The following is a 19307-nucleotide window of genomic DNA, read 5'->3' on the forward strand; positions in this document are numbered from 1 at the left end:
AGATAGGTCAATCATTAATTCACAACTCTTAGGTGGGAGTCCAGCTCTTTTATTTCAAAGAGCCAAGATTCCCCTGCCCCCAGTCATGTTCACTCCGTCATTCTCATGTGTCGCTTCTCCAGTGGACTCTGGTGCCAGGGAAGGACCATACCACTGGCCCTTACCAAGATGGGTTAGTGGCAGGATGGTACCTACCGCCTCACCAAGATGGGTTAGTGGCAGGATGGTACCGGCTGACCTCAGGGCCTGCCCACCCCAGCTCCTGCCCTGCACAGTGTTCTTTGGACTTAATGATGACTACACTGAGTACTCACCTGGGGCCGCTATTTCTTTTTGTTTTAAAACTCAGAGAAGCTGATACTGCTCTACCTTCTCCTTTTGCTTCTTCTGTCACTTGGTAGAGAGATGGTCTTTGTCCTATCTCACTTAGACAGCTCTGCTTGCTCCTCTCAGCTGCAGAAAAGAGTGTCCCAGTGCATTCTTTCTAAATGGACATTCCAATTTTCAGAGAGGTTGGCACTTCATCATTGGCAATTTTTATACATTCCTTTTCAATTTGATTCCAAAGATATACTAGCCAGGCCCGCTGTGAGTTTCTCTCACTACCCCAATCAGCCCCACAAAACTCAAAACATAAAGGCTGGGATTGCTATAAAGAAGCAAAAAAATTCTTGGAGGAAAAGCAAAAAGCAAAAAACAAAATAATTTGTAGAGTTGAATTAAAAAACAGATCCTCTCCTCAATAGTTTTCACCTTTTTATTAAAATTTCACTTACCCAATGCATAGAGCCAATTTTAAATAGAACCCTAATTAAAGCTACAAGAACCAACCAACAACGTATCTGTAATTTTGAACTTCCTTTAATTTAGACTCTTTGGCTGCTTAATATATTTCGCATTGCACCCACATGTCCTGAGAAAAAATGGTGAGACATATGATTATTTATGTTATATAAAATGAGGATCTAAACATATCTTACCTGTAAGTATGTTTCCAAGCCTTGTCGTCGCTGTTCCAAGACTTTGGGGACCCAGTTCCTAACATGTTTAGAAGGGATTTCTGGAGTTTTTATACATTTCTTAAGCTATAAACACAGAATAGAAAAAGAAAAAGAAAAAAAAAATGAGATGTCTGTTAATTATAGTGACATTATTTGCAGACAAAAGGCCAATAAAAGAAAGTGAACTACTGCTATCTGCAATAAAAAATAGAGGAAAATATAATTACACTGCAATTTTGTCAAACGATTCTGTATTTAGGTATCTTGACTTCAGTTTTCAGAATAATGGTTTTCTGTATTGGTAGGTATTATTGTAGACATTTCAGATTGAAATCCTTTTTCCTGAAAAATTAAAAACCTAGTAAATGAATAAAAAAGAAAGTGAAGAAATTTAGTTACAAAAATCAATTAATACAACAAAATTCTGCTTGGATGAAGGACTTTCCTGATAAAAGGTCTTTCTACATATTTTTCATATAAAGAAATCAAAACAAAATGCAACTGTATATAAGTACTGTCCCTAGAAATGCCATTAACTAGACCACATTATTTGGAGAGAGAACTTAAAAACATAAAGCCCTAATCTTTCCAATGTTCCTAACAATTACTTTCCAACTCCATTCATGAAAACTGAATGATAGTTCTCAGCTAAGCCTTTTGGGACAGCAGTTTTAGGGGATAATATAAATAAATAAAAATTCTGTTAGAAGTTGCATTAGAGCTGTCTGTGGTAGGCAGAATAATCCTCCTTCCCCCAAAATAACCAAATCCTAATCCTGCAGATGTTACCCTATATGCCAAAAGGGACTTTGAAGATTTGGTTAAATTCATGGTCTTAAAATGGGAAGATCCTCCTGGATTACTGGGGTGAGCTCAATGTAATCACAAGGATCCTTATAAAAGGGAGGCAGCAGAATGAGGTGGAAAGAGACTGGGAGAAACAATGTCTGTGGCTCTGATGATGGAGAAAAAGGCCATAAGCCAAGGTGACCTCTAGAAGCTGGAAAGAATGGATTCTGCCCTAGAGCCTCCAGAAGAAATGTCATCCTGCTGACACCTTGATTTTAGCCCAGTGAAATCCACTTCGGACTCCTCACATCAAGAAGTGTAAGACAACACATGTATATTGTTTTAAGCCACTGCATTTATGGTAATTTGTTATAGCAGCAATAGGAAACTAATACACTGCCTCCATAAGTGGAATGTGCTTAATTGCTAATTAAAAATTTGAAAACACCTACCAATGTTGCTTCTTTAGTACACATGCACAGAAACAGCATAGTAATGAATAAGAAAATTCATAAATTAAACCTGGGCAGCTAAACTATAGTAAAAAATTCTTTCCATACATAAGAGTATATTCTAGGCTGAAATTTGTTGTACATCATGAAGAAGGGGCCCATGTACTGGCTAGAGCAGAGTGGCCACCTTTGCCTCTGAGGTAGAAGTCTTGTACTGAGAATGGTAAAGCAGCAAGAGCCTGGGTCCCTGACGATCATGAAACCGCCACACCAGCACCAGACATTTATGAAGGGAGGGATCAAGTTGTATCTGTTAATGTCACCATTATTTTTGTTTTAGAGTCACTTACAGTCAAATCTAATCCTACATGAATAAGGATGTGGCTAGCACTGCTAGCTGCTTAGCAAATATTCATTCCCTCCTTCTTTTTTGGGGGGAAAAAAGTCAATGTCATTCAGAGGGCTAACACGCTGAGTTATAAATTGATTTTCCAAGTTCCCTTTTAATTAGGGTGACCATGTGACAGTTACCAATATATGTACATGTCTACTGGGGTAGGGTTCTTGTTTCCCTAACAAAAAGCAACAGGCTTTCTTGCCAGAAAATGCAGAAGCCATGCCTGGAAGGGTAGGAGCTATGTTGTCACCAGAAGTGTGAAAGTCACATACTAAGATGATGACATTGAAGCAGGGAGACATGAGGAGCCTGGAACATGAATGTTTTGAGATGCCTGCATCACCTGGGCTGCCTGTTTTTAGTTTTCCTGTAATGTGAGAATAATAAATCTCTTACTTAAGAAATCTAATCAAGTTTCTATTACATGCAGTCAAAGACATTCCTAATATAAAGGAATCACTTGTTCTATTTTAAGTCAGAGATGCTCAATAGGCATCCAAGTAGAGATGCTGGGTAGGTAGCTGGGTACAAATCTGTAAATGTGGGGGTCAGAATATATAGGTATTTAGAGCCATGGAACTAGAGGAGATGACATTAAGAGTTAGGTACAGATGGAGAAAAAGGGCTGTGGTGGACAGAATCCTAAAATGGTCCCCTGGTGTAAATGCCTTGTATGATCCCCTCCTCTTGAGCATGAGTGGGACCTGTGACTATGTCAGGGCAGTCACTCCATGATTACATTGTGTATTATATGATGGTCCTAGCAGACTGCTGGCTTTCAAGTAAGGTATCATGTGATGAGAGAGCCACATGGCTAGGACCTGAGGGTGGTCTTTAGGAGCTGAGAGCTGCCTCTGGTGTTCAGCCAGCAAGAAAAAAAAGGGACCTCAGTTCTGCAACTGTAAGCCACTGAATTCTGCCTGAATGAGCTTGGAAGAGCGCCCCAAGCCTCAGGTGAGATGGAGAAGCAGGGAGGAGAAGCAGGACAATCACTGGGGGAAGACGGGGAGTAGGTTCCATCAGGAAAGTGTTTCAAGAGGAGAGGCATGATCAGGCTGTGCCAGATGATGGGAAGTCAGTAACACGGGGTACAGAGAGAAGGGCGTGGGGAAGTAGCAGCTCCTCTTCTAAGGAGTTCTACTAAAAGAGAAGGAAGGAGTACAATGGGATGAGCACACAAGGGAAGCATGGGGCCAAAGGCAGGCTTTATTTTGTGAAACAGAAACTACTGCGATAAGTTCATATAGTGATGAGACTGATTCAGTATTGAGGGGGAAACTGATAACGCAAGGGAGAGAGGAGGAGGGGGATTTATAATTGCTTGCAGGGGAATAAATACATATTTAAACTCTATACCATCTGAGGCATTTCTCCACAAGAACAAGGCCAAAATGCTAAATTATTCTGTGGTAATAAGCTTAAGTTTCACTTTAAACATAAAGAAACTTCCTTTAAAACTATTGAATCATAACATATATTTCAGAATAGAAAATCAACTCCATTATATGTCTCTCCTTTTAAAAAAAATGTTGAAGATCTAGCACTGAAAATATTTTTCCTTTTTTATTTATGTCAAGAATACTCAGGAAGCGGATCATCATAGCTGCTGGGATCCGTGACAGCATTCGTAGGTGAGTAATTAATTGCTTTAGATGAGAGAGAAACCCGAGACAATATGTTTCCAGTAGGGCTCAGCTGCTTATAAGATAAATACTCCTCTGCCACTTCACCCGATGATTAACGGTCCTGGCCCTGCTGTGTCCAGGCAAACTGCCTTTCTGATTCAAGCAGATAAGTACCAGATTCTATGATACCACAGACACAATCCCCTTTTCATGGTGTGACCACTCCCTTTTCCTTTTTCATACTGCTAGAAGAATTTACACAGAACTTACTCCACACAGACCTACCACTGCATACATTGGTTATAGTAACCATTTTCCACAAAGAAGCAGAAATACTTTTCCCAAGTACATGAATAAAAAGAATGAAAAAGAAAAGAAAAGTTAAAGAAGCGAGAAACATTTGGGGATAAAATCTCATCTTTCCCCCTGTATTGCCACCGCTACTTCCTCAGGGTTCCCTTTGGAGAGAATGTACAGGGTGCTGTGCTACTGGTTTGACCCTACATGGCAGGTTTTTGGTTCTTTATCGTCTACTTCATGGAATTACACGCAGGAGAATGAAGTCTTTTACTCAAGCCAAAAGTAGTCAATAATAAAAAATGAAGATAGTTAATTTTAAAATGAACCAGCACCACATTTCAATGAAACCATTGTGAATAAAAGGATGGGCTGCAACTGACAGAAAACAGCTGGGAAGGCATGAAAATAAAATGTGCTTAACAGTTTGCCATGCTAAAAAGGTTTTTCTGCCCATACATGCAATTTTTGGCCTAGGGAGGTAAAGCTCTTTTCAGGAACCACCATTTAAAACAGTAAAGTATTTAGCCGTAGTGGGATTTGGACAGGTGTAGCCGAGGCACACGCGAAAGCACTCATAAGCTTGAAGGTTCACCCTGTCACAGGAGCCTGTGCCTGGGCCATAACAAAGAAGGCTAGGATGGGGTTTTGTTTTTGTTTTGGTGTGGTCGTGTTCTTCCCACCTAGTACTAGCAGAGGAGCTACAAAGGCATCAGGGCAAGCAGAACCTGGGGTTAACAGAGAATGCAAACTCCCGCAGTAGAAACTGATCCTCTAGTAATTCATAAATATACATGATGCTATCCAAATATACCATTTGCCAAATACTTATTTAATACCTAATAAGTGCCCGAGACTCTACTAGACACTCTAACAGTGTGAAAGATATGAAAGATAGGACATGGTCCCTACTTTTAAAAAAGTACCTTCTAATAAGACAAAATTTAGGGATAACAGTTTTATCTCATATGTTTCCAAAATTTAAGCAGAAATCTCTATTCTAAATGGACAGGAGTTCTAAGAACAAAGAGATTAGGGAAGAAAGGGAGCTAACACGGGAAAAGGAGAACCTGAAATGTCTTGGTTTGAATAGATCAGAACACAGAGGAAAAGACATTCAGCATGGCAAAGACAGGTGGGTAGCCATTTTTACCTCACATAATGAGGTAATGGGAGATACTGGCTCAGCTGTCCCTGAAGGGCTCTTAGGAGGAGTGAAAAATAAAGTCGGCCAGTAAAGGGGTTAGTAGTAGACAGAATAATGGTTCCCTCAAAGATGTCCAAGTCCTAATCCCCAGAATCTGTGAATGTATTTGCTTACATGGGAAAGGGGACTTTGCAGATGTAATTAAATTAAGGACTTTGAAAAGGGGGGATTATCTGTGTGGGCTCAATATTATCATAAGAGGGAAGCACAAGGAAAAGGGGATTGAGTCTGTGGTGTCATAGAAGCTAGTACTTATCAGGATGAATCAGAAAGTCTGTTTACACAAGGTGTCAAGTCAGAAGAGAAGTGATGACAGGAGACGTTATGATGGACACAGAAGCTGAAGTGGAGTGACTGCTGGCTTTGAAGATGAAAGAGGCCACGAGACAAGGAATGTTGGAAAAGGCAAGGAAACAGATTCTGTTCTAGAACCCACAGAAGACTCAGCTACCATCAGGTAATAAATTTGAAGGCTGGATGTGGTAGTGTACACCTGTAATCCCAATACTTTGGGAGGCCAAGGCAGGCGGATCACCTGAGGTCAGTTGAGACCAGCCTGGCCAACATGGTAAAACCCTGTCTCTACTAAAAATACAAAAAAGTAGCCGAGCGTGGTGGTGCACGCCTGTAGTCATAGCTACTCATGAGGCTGGGGCAGAAGAATCGTTTGAACCTGGGAAATGGAGGTTGCAGTGAGCTTAGATCGTGCCACTGCACTCCAGCCTGGCTGACAGAGACTCTGTCTCAAATAATAATAAAAAATAAATTTTAAACCACTGCATTTTTCGTGATTTGTTAACAGCAGCAATAGGAAACTCATACAAGGTTTAAGATTATTGGCCTTGAGGGTCAATGTCTATGATGTGGTAGACAACAGAGACTGTTTCAGTGCATTCGAGTAAGAGAATGAAGATAAAAATGGTGTTTTAGGAAAACTGGTCTGCAGCAGAGAATAGATAAGGATCTGAAATGGTTAAAGTAATACTGATATAAAGTAGTAAGACTCTGGACTGGGATGGTAGGAATAGAAAATGAGAAATTAGTCTGGGCGCAGCGGCTCATGCCTGTAACTCTAGCACTTTGGGAGGCAGAGGTGGTTGGATCACCTGAGGTCAGGAGTTCGAAACCAGCCTGGCCAACATGGCGAAACACTGTCTCTACTAAAATTACAAAAATTAGCCAGGTGTGGTGGCAGGCGCCTGTAATCCCAGCTACTCGGGAGGCTGAGGCAGGAGAATTGCTTGAACCTGGGAGGTGGAGGTTGTGGTGAGCTGAGATTGAGCCACTTCATTCCAGCCTAGGCAAAAGAGCGAGACTCCTTCTCAAAAAAAAGGAAAAATAAAATGAAAAATTAAGTAGTGTGTATTGTAAGAATTTGGAAGATAATGCAAGGTAACAGAAAAGTAAGCACACACTTGAAGCTTTAAAACCTTGAGATGTGTGGTTCTAAGCTTTGTGACTTCAGTGTATGTGATGGAGGTAGGTTAGGAAGGGTCGTGTCTAAGTGATAATCACACTATAGGAATTCTCAAACTTCAACAGGCATTAATCATCTGGGGTACTGCAGATTATTGGGCTCCATCACAAAAATTCTAATTCAGTACATCTAGGGTGTTGCCCAGCAATTTTCCCTTAGATAATTCAAAGTTCACATTTTGAAAAATACCAACTAAAAGAAAAACTAAAAGAAAATAGAATCAAATAATCATCATAGCACATGAAGAAATGACTAATTTTAAGATAGAATCTGAAAGGGTAAAAACAGACATATTAGTAAACATACAAATTTAAAACTTGCATACATTTAAAATAAATGTCATAACCAAAATTAAAAGGCCCTTGTGAAAAAATGCTTTCAGTAAATGGCTAATATTGTATTAATAGGCCACACAAACTAATAAGCAAAAACAATCGAGACACTAGCAGATAAATGAGAAAGCACATAAATAGACAATTCTATTAAAAGAGGGACTACAACTCCTAAGCAAACCTAAGAAACACCTATTAAAACAAGGCAACATACATGCTTGCTAATAAACAAATCTAATTTTTGGAGGTGTAATATAGTTAAATATTTCAAGAGAATTAAGTAACAACAGATTCAACTACATTTAAAGGGAAAATATTTTATGTTAAACTTTAGCATTCAAAGCATGTCACAAGATTCAAATATGGAAATTGAGGGTACCAAAACTGCAATAAAAGGGCAAGGTTGCACGATGTGGCAGCAGCAGTCATTCAAGCCCGAGTACTCTGATTAAATTTTTTACTCATTTCAACCCTTCTTAGCACACAATCTTACAGTCAAAATTACAGATTTATGTTTAGTTTTATACCCCATCGTTATTTGTATTTCGTGGCTTTTTAGAGTTACCTTTTTGCCAAATCTAATACAATCACAAGGGGGCAAGTAAAGGAGACTTTTAGCAGCTGCTATCCCCTTAATAATATACAACATTAGACAGTGTATCCCAACTAAAACTCTGCTCCACAAAGCTATTTTTATCTCTATGTCTCTGTAAAGTTGTCTCAAATATTTTAACAAGGCTGCTAACAATATTCAAAATTGAGAGATTTGAGAATTTCTATTCTATTAATGCTAGTAGACCTAATTATATAAGAATAGATAAAATTATTAATAGAACTGCAGAAACTGGGAGGAGAGAGAATCCTGGAAAATCTAGGAATTTTTTTGACCATGAATAGCTAAGAACTGTCTATACTCACTGGGGAGAGGGTCCTCCTCTGCAGAAGAAAATAAACTCTATTAGAGCAGAGAACAGGGTGAACAAGGCTCTCTTCCAGAAGCATGGGCAGCCTTGTGCTCTGGGCAGGCCTAATTGGCAGTCACCCAGCTGTGCCTGGTGTGGAGCTGGTCCCTGAGTATCTGCAGAGTACAGCTGGGCTGTGCTAGGGTCATGGATGGGCCTGCATGTGACAGGCTGCCTCCTCTAGACTGGTCAACAGAGGCTTGGCAAGGCAGGGGGTGCTGGTTTTAATCCCACAGCAGGGACTTATTTTATCAGGTACCCAGAAGAAACCTCACTAGGATCTGTTTCCTCCCAAAACACACACGAAAACACAGAATTCCCTGGGAAGGAAGTGAGCCCCAGACTCCAGATTTGTTTCTCTTTGGAGCACCCTGGGGTTGGTGCTTTTGTAAAGTCACTGGCAACACCTGGTCTAAATCTGTGTTCACCTGTACTGTTTCTTTTCCAAGTCAACCTGGATTGAACAAAGTGCTAACTGGAGAACTAGATGTGGATTATCCCCTGCCGTCCTAACAGAAAAGTGTACTGATAACTTAGAGCTCCCCTTTAAAAGAAAAGAGAAGGAAACGGTCTCACTAATCTCTCACTAATATCCTGTTAACATTTATACGTTTATCCTGTTAACGGGATTTTTCTGGGCAACTTCATGAGGTATTTGTAGAGACAAAAATAATTTCAGCACACCAATAATAATTTATAACCTAGAAAAAATTAAATTTAGGTAGAAGATAAAGAAGCATTTACTCTTCTATGCTTTAATAACCGTTTCTCCAAGCTCTTTCTTTTGCTTTTCTGTTTCGTTCATCTAAGACTTTTAAAGAAGTGTATCCTAATGCTGAAACATCAGTTTTGTAAAGTGGCCCTTTACAATTCAAAAAAAGGCTAAGAGCCTCTTTTAACTTGTGTTCCCCCGTCTTTGAATACACAAGTACATGTATATGATCTTTTCCAGGTACATGTAAGTATAAGCTGAGTTTAATAAATTTCTTCCTATAGGATAATCATTTGCTTTTTCTCCCCATTCTGTCAAGAACATTAAGTGCATTTCATGGATAAAACAGCGTCTGGGTCTTATTCTTTCTGAACCTGTAACATCGAATGCAACATACTGCAAACAGCTTGCTGCCTCAGATTTTTACATGTAAACAATCTTAACAGAAAATCTACCTATTCAGAAAGCATACCTTTAAAGAACTGAATAATTTATTCTAAAAAGAAATTTATTTCATGATAAAAGAAAATGCATATACAAACACAAGAAATATCAATGCTCTTAGAATCACAGAAAGGAGTATTAACATTATACCATCTGTCTCATAGAGAAAAGAGAAAAAAAACAAAAAACAAGTTACCTTTTTGTGCAAAGCATGAAATTCACTGTATCTCTTTTCCACAAAATGTTTTCTTCCATTCATTAGCACTTCTATCTTAAATACCTGAGGAAAAAATTTAAAAGAGTAATTATATTAGTTCAAAACCTTCAATTGTCTGATGTGGTAAGTTTGTGACCATGATATATTTCATCCCTTTAATTATAGTAGCTGATCCCCCAAAACCCAGAAGGCTCAGGAGACCCTGGCCCAACAGCATTGATTAATGAGCACTCGAATCAAAGGCTCACTAACAAAGTGCAACATTCTCCAAAAACCTGTCTAAAAACAAGGGAAACTTACATGCATTAAAAAACTACCTAATTTTTTAATAAAATAATATTTTTTGCATAAAATGATTTCACCAAGTGAACATGATAGCACTGAAAAAATACTCTTTACCAGAGTATTGCAAGAGGAGTACTCTGGTAAAAAGCTCAGGCATGTGGCATTTCACTATGGGCATTTCAATGTAGGCAGTACTGTGTCTTTATAAGACAATCAGGCAAACAGCAGAGCATTTTAGGTTAATGTCTTTCTAACCTGAATATTCATCTCTAGTCTCAGCTGGGCTTATTCTGCTGTTTGCAAAACAGGGAAAATGTAGTAAAGGCTCATTTTCCCTGCATGATACAAGTGACAGCTTGTTCTCCTAGCTCCACAAGGTTGAAAGGCCAGATGAAAAGGCTCTCTGGGTGCACTAATTAGTAGGCACTAACATGACATTTTCTTGATTCTTAGGTCAGTGGGTCAAGACTGGAAACAAGGGATGGGAAATATTGTGAAATGGTCATGAAAATACAATGTTAAGGTCGGAAGGGGAGGGATGGTTGGCAGGATCTAAAGAGGAGCTGTCATTGCAAAAGTTTGTATTTGACTCCTGTTTTGCTAAGTGAGAGTTTAGAAACACTAAGATGAAGGAATATTGTTTAATTACTTAATAAGCCTGATTTTCTATTTCAATGACCCTTCTAAAAAAAATACAAAACTGTAGAGATCACATGACACTAAAAAGCATTAAAAGCATTCTTACTTTTAGTCTAAAAATAAGAACTACTTAAATTTGGCATGTGAGATACAAGGTTGCACATCTTCATTATGAAAATAGATTGCTATGGCTCTATATTTCTGTCTTATATGTAAGTATGACTATTTTAGAAATCCAGAAATTATGTCATCAAACATAAAATCTGTTTGCATTTTTGTGCTTCTTTGAATCAGAAACAAAATCTTCTGCTGCATGACTCAGTTTAAGAAATCTCTTTTATTAAGTGTTAAAAAATTTTTAACAATTTAATCAATATTTTATATTAACATTTTGTTTTTCAAGAAATACCCCTGAATAAATACTTTCCTTTGGTGAACAAATAGAAATATTTTCTTCTGAAACCATATGCATATGCTTCAAACTCTCAGATATTCTTAGATTATTTTTTAGGAAAAAAAATCTGTTTATTAATTCACCAGAGAAAATTATTCTTCTTCAAAGGTCTTGCCAGAAATAGAATCAGGAAAACACCTTAAGAAAACAAACAAGAGAAGCACAGCTTTAACGTGGGGCTTGGTTAATAGGCTACAGAGCCCCTTTTTTACTATCAGGTCCCAGATTGAAATCAGGACAATATGTAGCAATGAAAGTAGTTTCCATCTGCTGAGCTTTATGAAACAAATGAGGTTATGTTCTCGGTCTTATTGCTTGAGGCTTTATCACAAAACCACCACCTTAATTGGCACATTAGCTACAGAATCTGTAAAACGGGGAGAAGGTTGAAAATTCGGCAAGCCTCTACCTACTCGCCCACCCCTCAAAGTGTCCCCCATTGAAGGCCAGGGTAAGACAAATTACACAATGGCTGCTTCATGGAATGTCATCTCTTCTACTGACCAGATGGTTCCATTACCAAATTCCACAGTTACTCTCAACAAGCACTAAATTCACAGTGAGCGGTGGGGGAGGGTGGATGTACACACATCCACAGGAAAGTTTGTGATAAACTTTAATTCTTATATTTTATAACATTACAATTGAAAGAACACACAATATGCCTAATACTATCAAGACTTTCTTCTTCTAAATTCTGGGAAAATATCTTGGAAAGGAAGTTGTTCATCAGGACTTTCATGACAAAGTGAAGCAAGAAACGGAGTCAATTTAATAAATCCGGCCAGGCACGATGGCTCACGTCTGTAATCTTAGCACTTTGGGAGGCCGAGGCAAGTGGATCATGAGGTCAGGAGTTCGAGACCAGCCTGGCCAATATGATGAAACCCCATTTCTACTAAAAATACAAAAATTAGCTGGGCGTGGTGGCGTGCGCCTGTAGACCCAGCTGCTTGGGAGGCTAAGGCAGGAGAATCACTTGAATCCGGGAGGCAGAGGTTGCAGTGAGCCAAGACCGTACCACTGAACTCCAGACTAGGTAACAGAGCGAGACTCTGTCTCCAAAATAATAATAATAATAATAATAATAATAATAATAATAAATCCTATTTTCCTGAATACCATGCCAGGTCATTTTTGTAAAGTCTTTCCAACTTTCCTACATATGTTGTCCCTGCTGCCTGGAAATCCCTTTTCTTGCTTGACTCTGCTGGCAAACTCCTAGTAGTGATTATGCACCTCGTGAGGTGACAGCTTCCAAGATGGTGCTGGGAAGGCACTCAGCACAGAATCCACCATTCATCTGTTTATTTATTCAACAGATATTTACTGAGGGCCTGCGAGCCACGGAGCCCAGGAGTTGTTCTAGACTCTGGGATTCAGCACTGAACAAGACTGACAAGAGGTCAGCCTTTATGCAGGCTGAGGAGGGCGGATCACGTGAGGTCAGGAGTTCAAGACAAGCCTGGCCAACATGATGAAACCCTGTCTCTACTAAAAATACAAAAATTAGCTCGGTGTGGTGGTGCACGCCTGTAATCCCAGCTACTTGGGAGGCTGAGGCAGGAGAATTGCTTGAGGCGAGAGGAGGTGGAGGTTGTGGTGAGCAGAGATCACAAAAAAAAAAGAGAAAAGAAAAAAAAGAGTTGAGTGTTCTGCCTCTGGAATTTCAGATTGGTTGTGGGTGGACAAGGACTGTTTTCACTCCTATTGAAAACAACAACAACAACAACAAACAACAAAAAACTCCCACACACTTTAAGGTGAAAACCAAGGGCACTTCTGGCCAAGATGGAGTAACAGGAAGGAGATGTAGCCTCCCACTTGAAACTGGGCAAATTAAATAAGTGTACAAAATATGTGGGAAAAATGGCTCTCAGGACATTGGACATTGGGAAATGAAGGACAGTGAGAGACAGGAAACAAACAAGGAGAGCCCTACTATTAACCTCAGCTTGCTGCCCAGAGACAAGCTATGCAGGCCTCTGCCCAGGGAAGGGGACTCCACCCAGTAGAGCCCTGCGGTCCCCTGAGTTAAGGAAAGGGAGCTGGGAGTATGGAGAACAGGGAGCTGCACCCCGGAAGAATGCCCGCAGTTGAGGAGGTCTCCCTCAAGTATTCAGGTGAAAACCGATCGGCACGTGAGATTGGGTAAACTATCCAAGGATACGAAAAGGATTAGTGTAAGCAGGGCTCAGAGCTCACATGCAACAGGCAATGGTGCCTATGTCCAAAAGCTGGGGCAGTGAAGGTTCTTAACTCAGAAGCAGGGAAAATGAGCTGTTTCAGTCCAGTTTAACACTTCAAAGCCAGGTCTGAAGAGATTAAATTGTTTCTGGATAACTTAACCACATGCCAGAACAAAGTTCAAGAATATTTTTAGGACTATAAAAATATCTAGAACCCAACAAGGTAAAATTAACAAAATGTAAATTACCAAAAATGTTGCCAGATTTCACCCCTCCAATGTACTAAGTTACACTGTTACAAATAGGACTGTCTGGTCCATCCTTGTCAACATAGTCCTACTTTGGCCAATCTGGGGCATAAAATGATAATTTTTTCTTTTTTTTTTTTGAGACAGAGTCTTGCTCTGTCGCCCAGGCTGGAGTGCAGTGGCGCGATCTTGGCTCACTGCAACATCTGCCTCCCGGGTTCACGCCATTCTCCTGCCTCAGCCTGCTGAGTAGCTGGGACTACAGGCACCTGCCACCACACTCGGCTAATTTTTTGTATTTTTAGCACAGACGGGGTTTCACAGTGTTAGCCAGGATGGTCTCGATCTCCTGACCTCGTGATCCGTCCACCTTGGCTTCCCAAAGTGCTGGGATTACAGGCATGAGCCACCGTGCCCAGCTAAAATGAGAATTAATTGGGCATATTTTGACAAGCATGTATGGTGGCGTAAGTTTCCATTCCAACTATCTCACATAAAATTATATATAAGCCTGACCTACCTGTTTATTTTTATTGTATTCATTTACTTAGTTATGTTGCTCAAGCTGGACTCAAACTCCTGGGCTCAAGTGATCTTCCCATCTCAGCTTCCCGAGTAGGTGGGATTAGAGGCCCATGCCACTGCGCCTGGCTCTGACTTGCCTGTTTGGTTTTCTATTCCTAGAGACATCTTTCCTCAGAGTTTTCCAGAAATCCCCCCTGTATAAAGTAAGGGAAGCTGCATGTAATTAAATAAATGTATTAAGGATTCCATTTAGGTTTGCTTAACAAAACAAAAATCATTCTGTTCATTTGACTAAATTTTTGCCACAGTTCTAGAGACATTAAGTGAATAGAATTCAAATTGAAAAGGAAAACAAATGCCATTACTTTAAAGGGAAGAATCTGATCCCCAAGTGTGGTTTTTATTACATGTCAGAGCCAACTTTTTTTCTTTTGTGGTAACATCTCTGAAATTATACTAGAAGTCAAGGATAAAATAGTTCAAAATATGGGTTTATACCCTAATTTTCAGGAATATATCTAATAAATAAAATAAACTTAAGCTAAGGAAGGACTTAACTTATATTCCAGGTTGAATGGTCTCTCTCTTTCAGAAGTTTATACATTACAAAGTTGATCACTTCTAAAGCAAAAAAAAAAAAAAAAAAAGAAAAAGGAAAAAGGAAAAGTATTCTCTATAACAGATTGAAGATATCTAATAAATAATTCAAGTGCCTGCCAAATACAGATGGGGGTTCTATATACAAATAAAGATTTAAGCTCAAGGTTCCAAGTAGTTTAGGCCAGTGTATTGTTACACTGGGAATCTGAAATATACATGAAGGACAACTATCTGCTTAGAATATGACTTTTCATAAATATATATATATATATACACACGCATATATATGTATATTTAATACTTGTTCATCAGAACAAGATGCACCAAATATTAAAGCAAAGCTTGAAATCAACATTCTCCTTCTTTAGTAGGAATAAACAGTCAAGATAATAAAATAAAGAAGGTAGTTATTCTACTATAAAAAGTTGAATCTCTAAAAGTGCCACTTCTTGTGTGCCTATTGTCAGGTGCTCAGCAGGGTATTAATTCAGGTACTTAGCAAGGTATTAATTCACAACACACACAGTTTTTATGAGGGTACAAAAATAAGAAAACCTCTAATTGTAAAGATTTATTATGGTATTTGATTTCTAAGTACATTTACATTTTTAAAAACTAGCATAAAAATTTGATTTGCTCCTATTCTGAGCCTTAAGTCATGTTTCCTCTATTGTAAGATGCCACATTGATAAAGCAAGAGAAATTACTAATTTAATCATACTATTTTGGGTAGGGGGAAGAAGCTTTTTCCTCATATTTCAAAAATACCTAAATTTCAGAAATTTTATAAAGTTTTTAAGAAAAAGACATGCTGCTACAAACAAACCACTACTTCAAAAAATAATTCTCTCTATATAGTAAGCCCTCACTTAACGTTGCTGATAGAGGTTTTTGGAAACTGGGACTTGAAGCACATATAACAAAATCGATTTTTTCCTCATCAACTTCTTAACAAAACGACATGATTCAAGGACCTGCTGTATGTCATTTCACTTCAAGTTGCAGTTTCCAAGAACCTACTGATATTAGGTAAGAACTCACCATAATTGCCACAACAGAATACCTGTGTAAGAGTTGAACATGATTAAATGTAAGTGTGTGTGTATTGATATGATTCTGCTTTTGAAAGAAAATTCATGATACCAAAAAGAACATCAGGAAGATCATGGATGAAAGACAGAGAATGAATATCCACACTACAATGAGAAGAATCCCTGATGAAAGAACAAAAAAATTAGAGCAAGAGCAAAAATCAAAGACAAAAGAAATTCAACTTTCTTAAGCTGGAAAGATCAAAAGGGTTTATATATCCCAGGGTAAAACAAGACAAGGATGTTCACACCTACCCACCCTAGAATTTGTTATTAATTACCAGCATAACCAAAATATACAGGTAATATACAGGTGCAAAAAGCAGAAACAAAGATCAGGATGACCCTAAACTTTTTCTCTGACACGCTAATTGCCAGAAAAAGTAGAGCAATGCCTGCGGAGTTTCATGAGAATATTATTTAACAGTCATCTAAATTATTATTCATGTATAAAGACAACAAAAAGTCAATCTCAGTTTGCAGGAAAACTCAAAAAACACATAACCCAAACATCTTTTTTGAAAAATTTACTGAAGGTGTAGAACTGCCAATGGAAAGATAAATCCAAAGCAAGAGACTGCTAGTCAAGAAAAGGTTGATGAAGTGCCCAGCAGGAAGCACACAAGGGATTCTAAGCCACTTGGAGGCATCTTCTCACAGGCTGCTCTGTTGTTCTCCCCTCTAGAAAGATTTGTAGTCAAAGGTGCTTGGCACGCAGAGAAACAACAGAAATCCAAAGAAAACCTGTTCAAAATTTTAGCTCCAAATGTCTTCAAAGTTTGATAGTGCATGAGCTTTAATGTAGAATTCCATATCTAGTCAAATCTTCCACCAAGGGCAAGGAAAAATGTTATTTTCAGACATGCAGGAGCACAAATGGTTTATTATGTGCACATCCAGGAACCTTCTTTCAATATTAAAAAAAAGAAAAAAAAAAAAGGAATTCACAAAAGAAGCCAAGACTGTGGACCTAACCTAGAAACAAAGTGGAGAAAAAAAATCCTAAAATGTAGCTTTGCAGTCTTAAAAGTGTTCAAATTAGAATAAGAGCCAGAGAGCTCCAAGAAGAATGCCTTTGTGGAAAAAAAAAAATAAATATGATTAATACAAATTATAAGGTTTTAGTGATAGTGTCAAAGCATTTATCTTTCTTTATCAAGTAAAAAAGTTACTTAAAAATTTCAAGAAAAATAAACAAAACTATATACAATGTAAAGGTCCAAATATGAAGCAGACTAAATGTAATGATTTGGTGCAGTTTACAGAATAATAAGAAAAGAGTGTCCATTTGGCATAACACTTGAAATATTTCCCGCTGAGCAGTACAGACTTAGTAATTTATAAGGCAACGTTTTCTTCTCTGCAGTTCCAAATACACTTCTTGATTATCCTGTGAAAATATAAATAAATATACGTACACACACATATATATAATTATAATACTGGAAACATTATTTATGGTGCTAAGGTTTTGGAATCAATCTATACAGCATAGAAGACAGTTATTTTTATAGAACGTATTGTAAATATCCTAAAACCCTGTCAGTATAAAATGGCATACAAAGCAGAGGATAAAAGATGAATTGCGGAGGGACTAGGTGAAAGAAAGTGAACGGGGTGCAGATTTTCTCCTCTTGCGTAATTGGTAGTCTGAGAATACTGCTAAAAGTTGGTGAATAAAGAAAACAATTCAAATTGCAAAGTAACCAATAGAAAAAATTGTAATATTAGTTTAAAAATTGATGAAATTAAAATCATATACGTAGTGAAAACTGAGTGCTGAAAGGAGACAAATACATGGGTAGAGTAAGCTAAATCCAGCTTTTAAAATGGAGGGACAGTGGACGTTTTCGAAGATACCGACATCAAGAAACGGAGATACAGATACGTTATTTAGAATCATGGTGCTTTAAACAAACCAGCAACTTTTAAAATAACTTCTGATTCTGGAAGGTTCTAGACACATCTTTTCCTTTTACATGTTTACGCAGTGCTGGGACTTTTCCCACACGCTATATTACTTTCAGACATCCCACAATGATACCTGCTAAATGTTTTGAATCCTTCTGGTCATAAAGAAAAACTTTTCTTGAGTTCACTGATATTTATAGTATTCCAGATACTTATAGGATTCCAGGTTTTCAGTCTAAACTTTAGTACTAACTGTACCTGCATCTCCTTGAGTGATGATTTGAGTATGAAAAGTCTTCATTTTTCTTCTCCTCTTAAGCTGCATCAATATGACACAAAACCAATCAAATCCGTGTGAGGGAAAAAATGCACTCAAAATATATCAGGTCATACGCGCTGACTGGCTATATAGTTTTTCACTAGTTTCAATATCATATAACTTTGACTTAAGATTTTCTATAAAATATGAACACTGCTGGTTCTTTGCTTACCTGAGTTGTGACAATAAAAATCACACATTGTGTTACTCAATGAAACATTCTAGAAGATAGCTGCTATCATATAGCTTTTATATACCTTTCTTATTCTTCCTCACAACTTGCTTTGCAATAATAAAAATAAATTTTATCTCCACTATTGCAAAGCAAGTTGTGAGGAAGAATAAGAAAGGTATATAAATTTGGGCAAATCTCAAAATATCTTTGAGTCATAGCATCTTCATCAATAAAATAAGAATGACAAAAACCATGTCTACTGTACTAGTTTGTTGGATAATAAATGTCTTGGTGCTTTGTAAGATATTTTGAAATAGAAGTAATTACTGTAAATTATGAATAAGTTGACAAAGTCTCCAGCAGAAAGCAGACAACGGTTTTCATGGGCATTTCAGGACAGCCTTCTTTACAGGCTAGTCAAAGAAGGGATTTGTGGTTGAAATAGCTTGTCATATAGAGAAGCAAAAAAATCCATCTTTATTCTCTCAAAACTTCTTAGCTATAGATTGCACCTCCTTATCACAAGCCCGTACCTTCTACAAATCATACTAACTCTTGCACCTACTTCCAAAATCTTCCAGTATCTGTTCCAACCCATCAACACATCCTTGTTTCCATAGCTGTCCTGGAAGAGCAAATCAGAAGCAATTTCTTCTGGAATTCTCCACTCTGGGCACCACCTGCACAGAGCTGGGTCACCTCTGCTTACAGGTGAGCCTTTCCAGGCCCAGGACTCCTGTCCTATCCTCCTTTCAGCATTCAAGTAAAATCTCACCTCCATTCCAGAGCCTGCTGAAACTTCAGGCATCACTGCCTCCCATACCTCTACTTAAAGACAGCATCTAAATGGCATGATCATATTACATAAAGTATAGTCACAGATTCTAATTTAACTTTCAGTATTACCAAATATAATCCTATTGACTATTTCACACAGATATGTACTATATGCCCCAAAT

The 19307-nt window shown here is 38.2% G+C and overlaps 1 protein-coding gene across 2 annotated transcripts in view; it reads right to left on the reverse strand.

Annotated features, from left to right (window-relative positions):
- Positions 1-19307, reverse strand: part of SNX24 (sorting nexin 24) — a 171601-nt gene that overhangs the window by 62704 nt on the left and 89590 nt on the right. For both annotated transcript variants that reach the window (XM_038008609.2, XM_008014250.3), the window contains exons 2-3: positions 9892-9975; positions 981-1085 (exon numbers count right to left, since the gene is read on the reverse strand). In XM_038008609.2, the coding sequence (XP_037864537.1) occupies positions 981-1085; positions 9892-9975 (189 nt within the window). The remainder of the gene's footprint in view (positions 1-980; positions 1086-9891; positions 9976-19307) is intronic.

The sequence above is a fragment of the Chlorocebus sabaeus genome, chromosome 23 (assembly GCF_047675955.1).
Source record: "Chlorocebus sabaeus isolate Y175 chromosome 23, mChlSab1.0.hap1, whole genome shotgun sequence".
In the NCBI taxonomy this organism is placed as follows: Eukaryota; Metazoa; Chordata; class Mammalia; order Primates; family Cercopithecidae; genus Chlorocebus; species Chlorocebus sabaeus.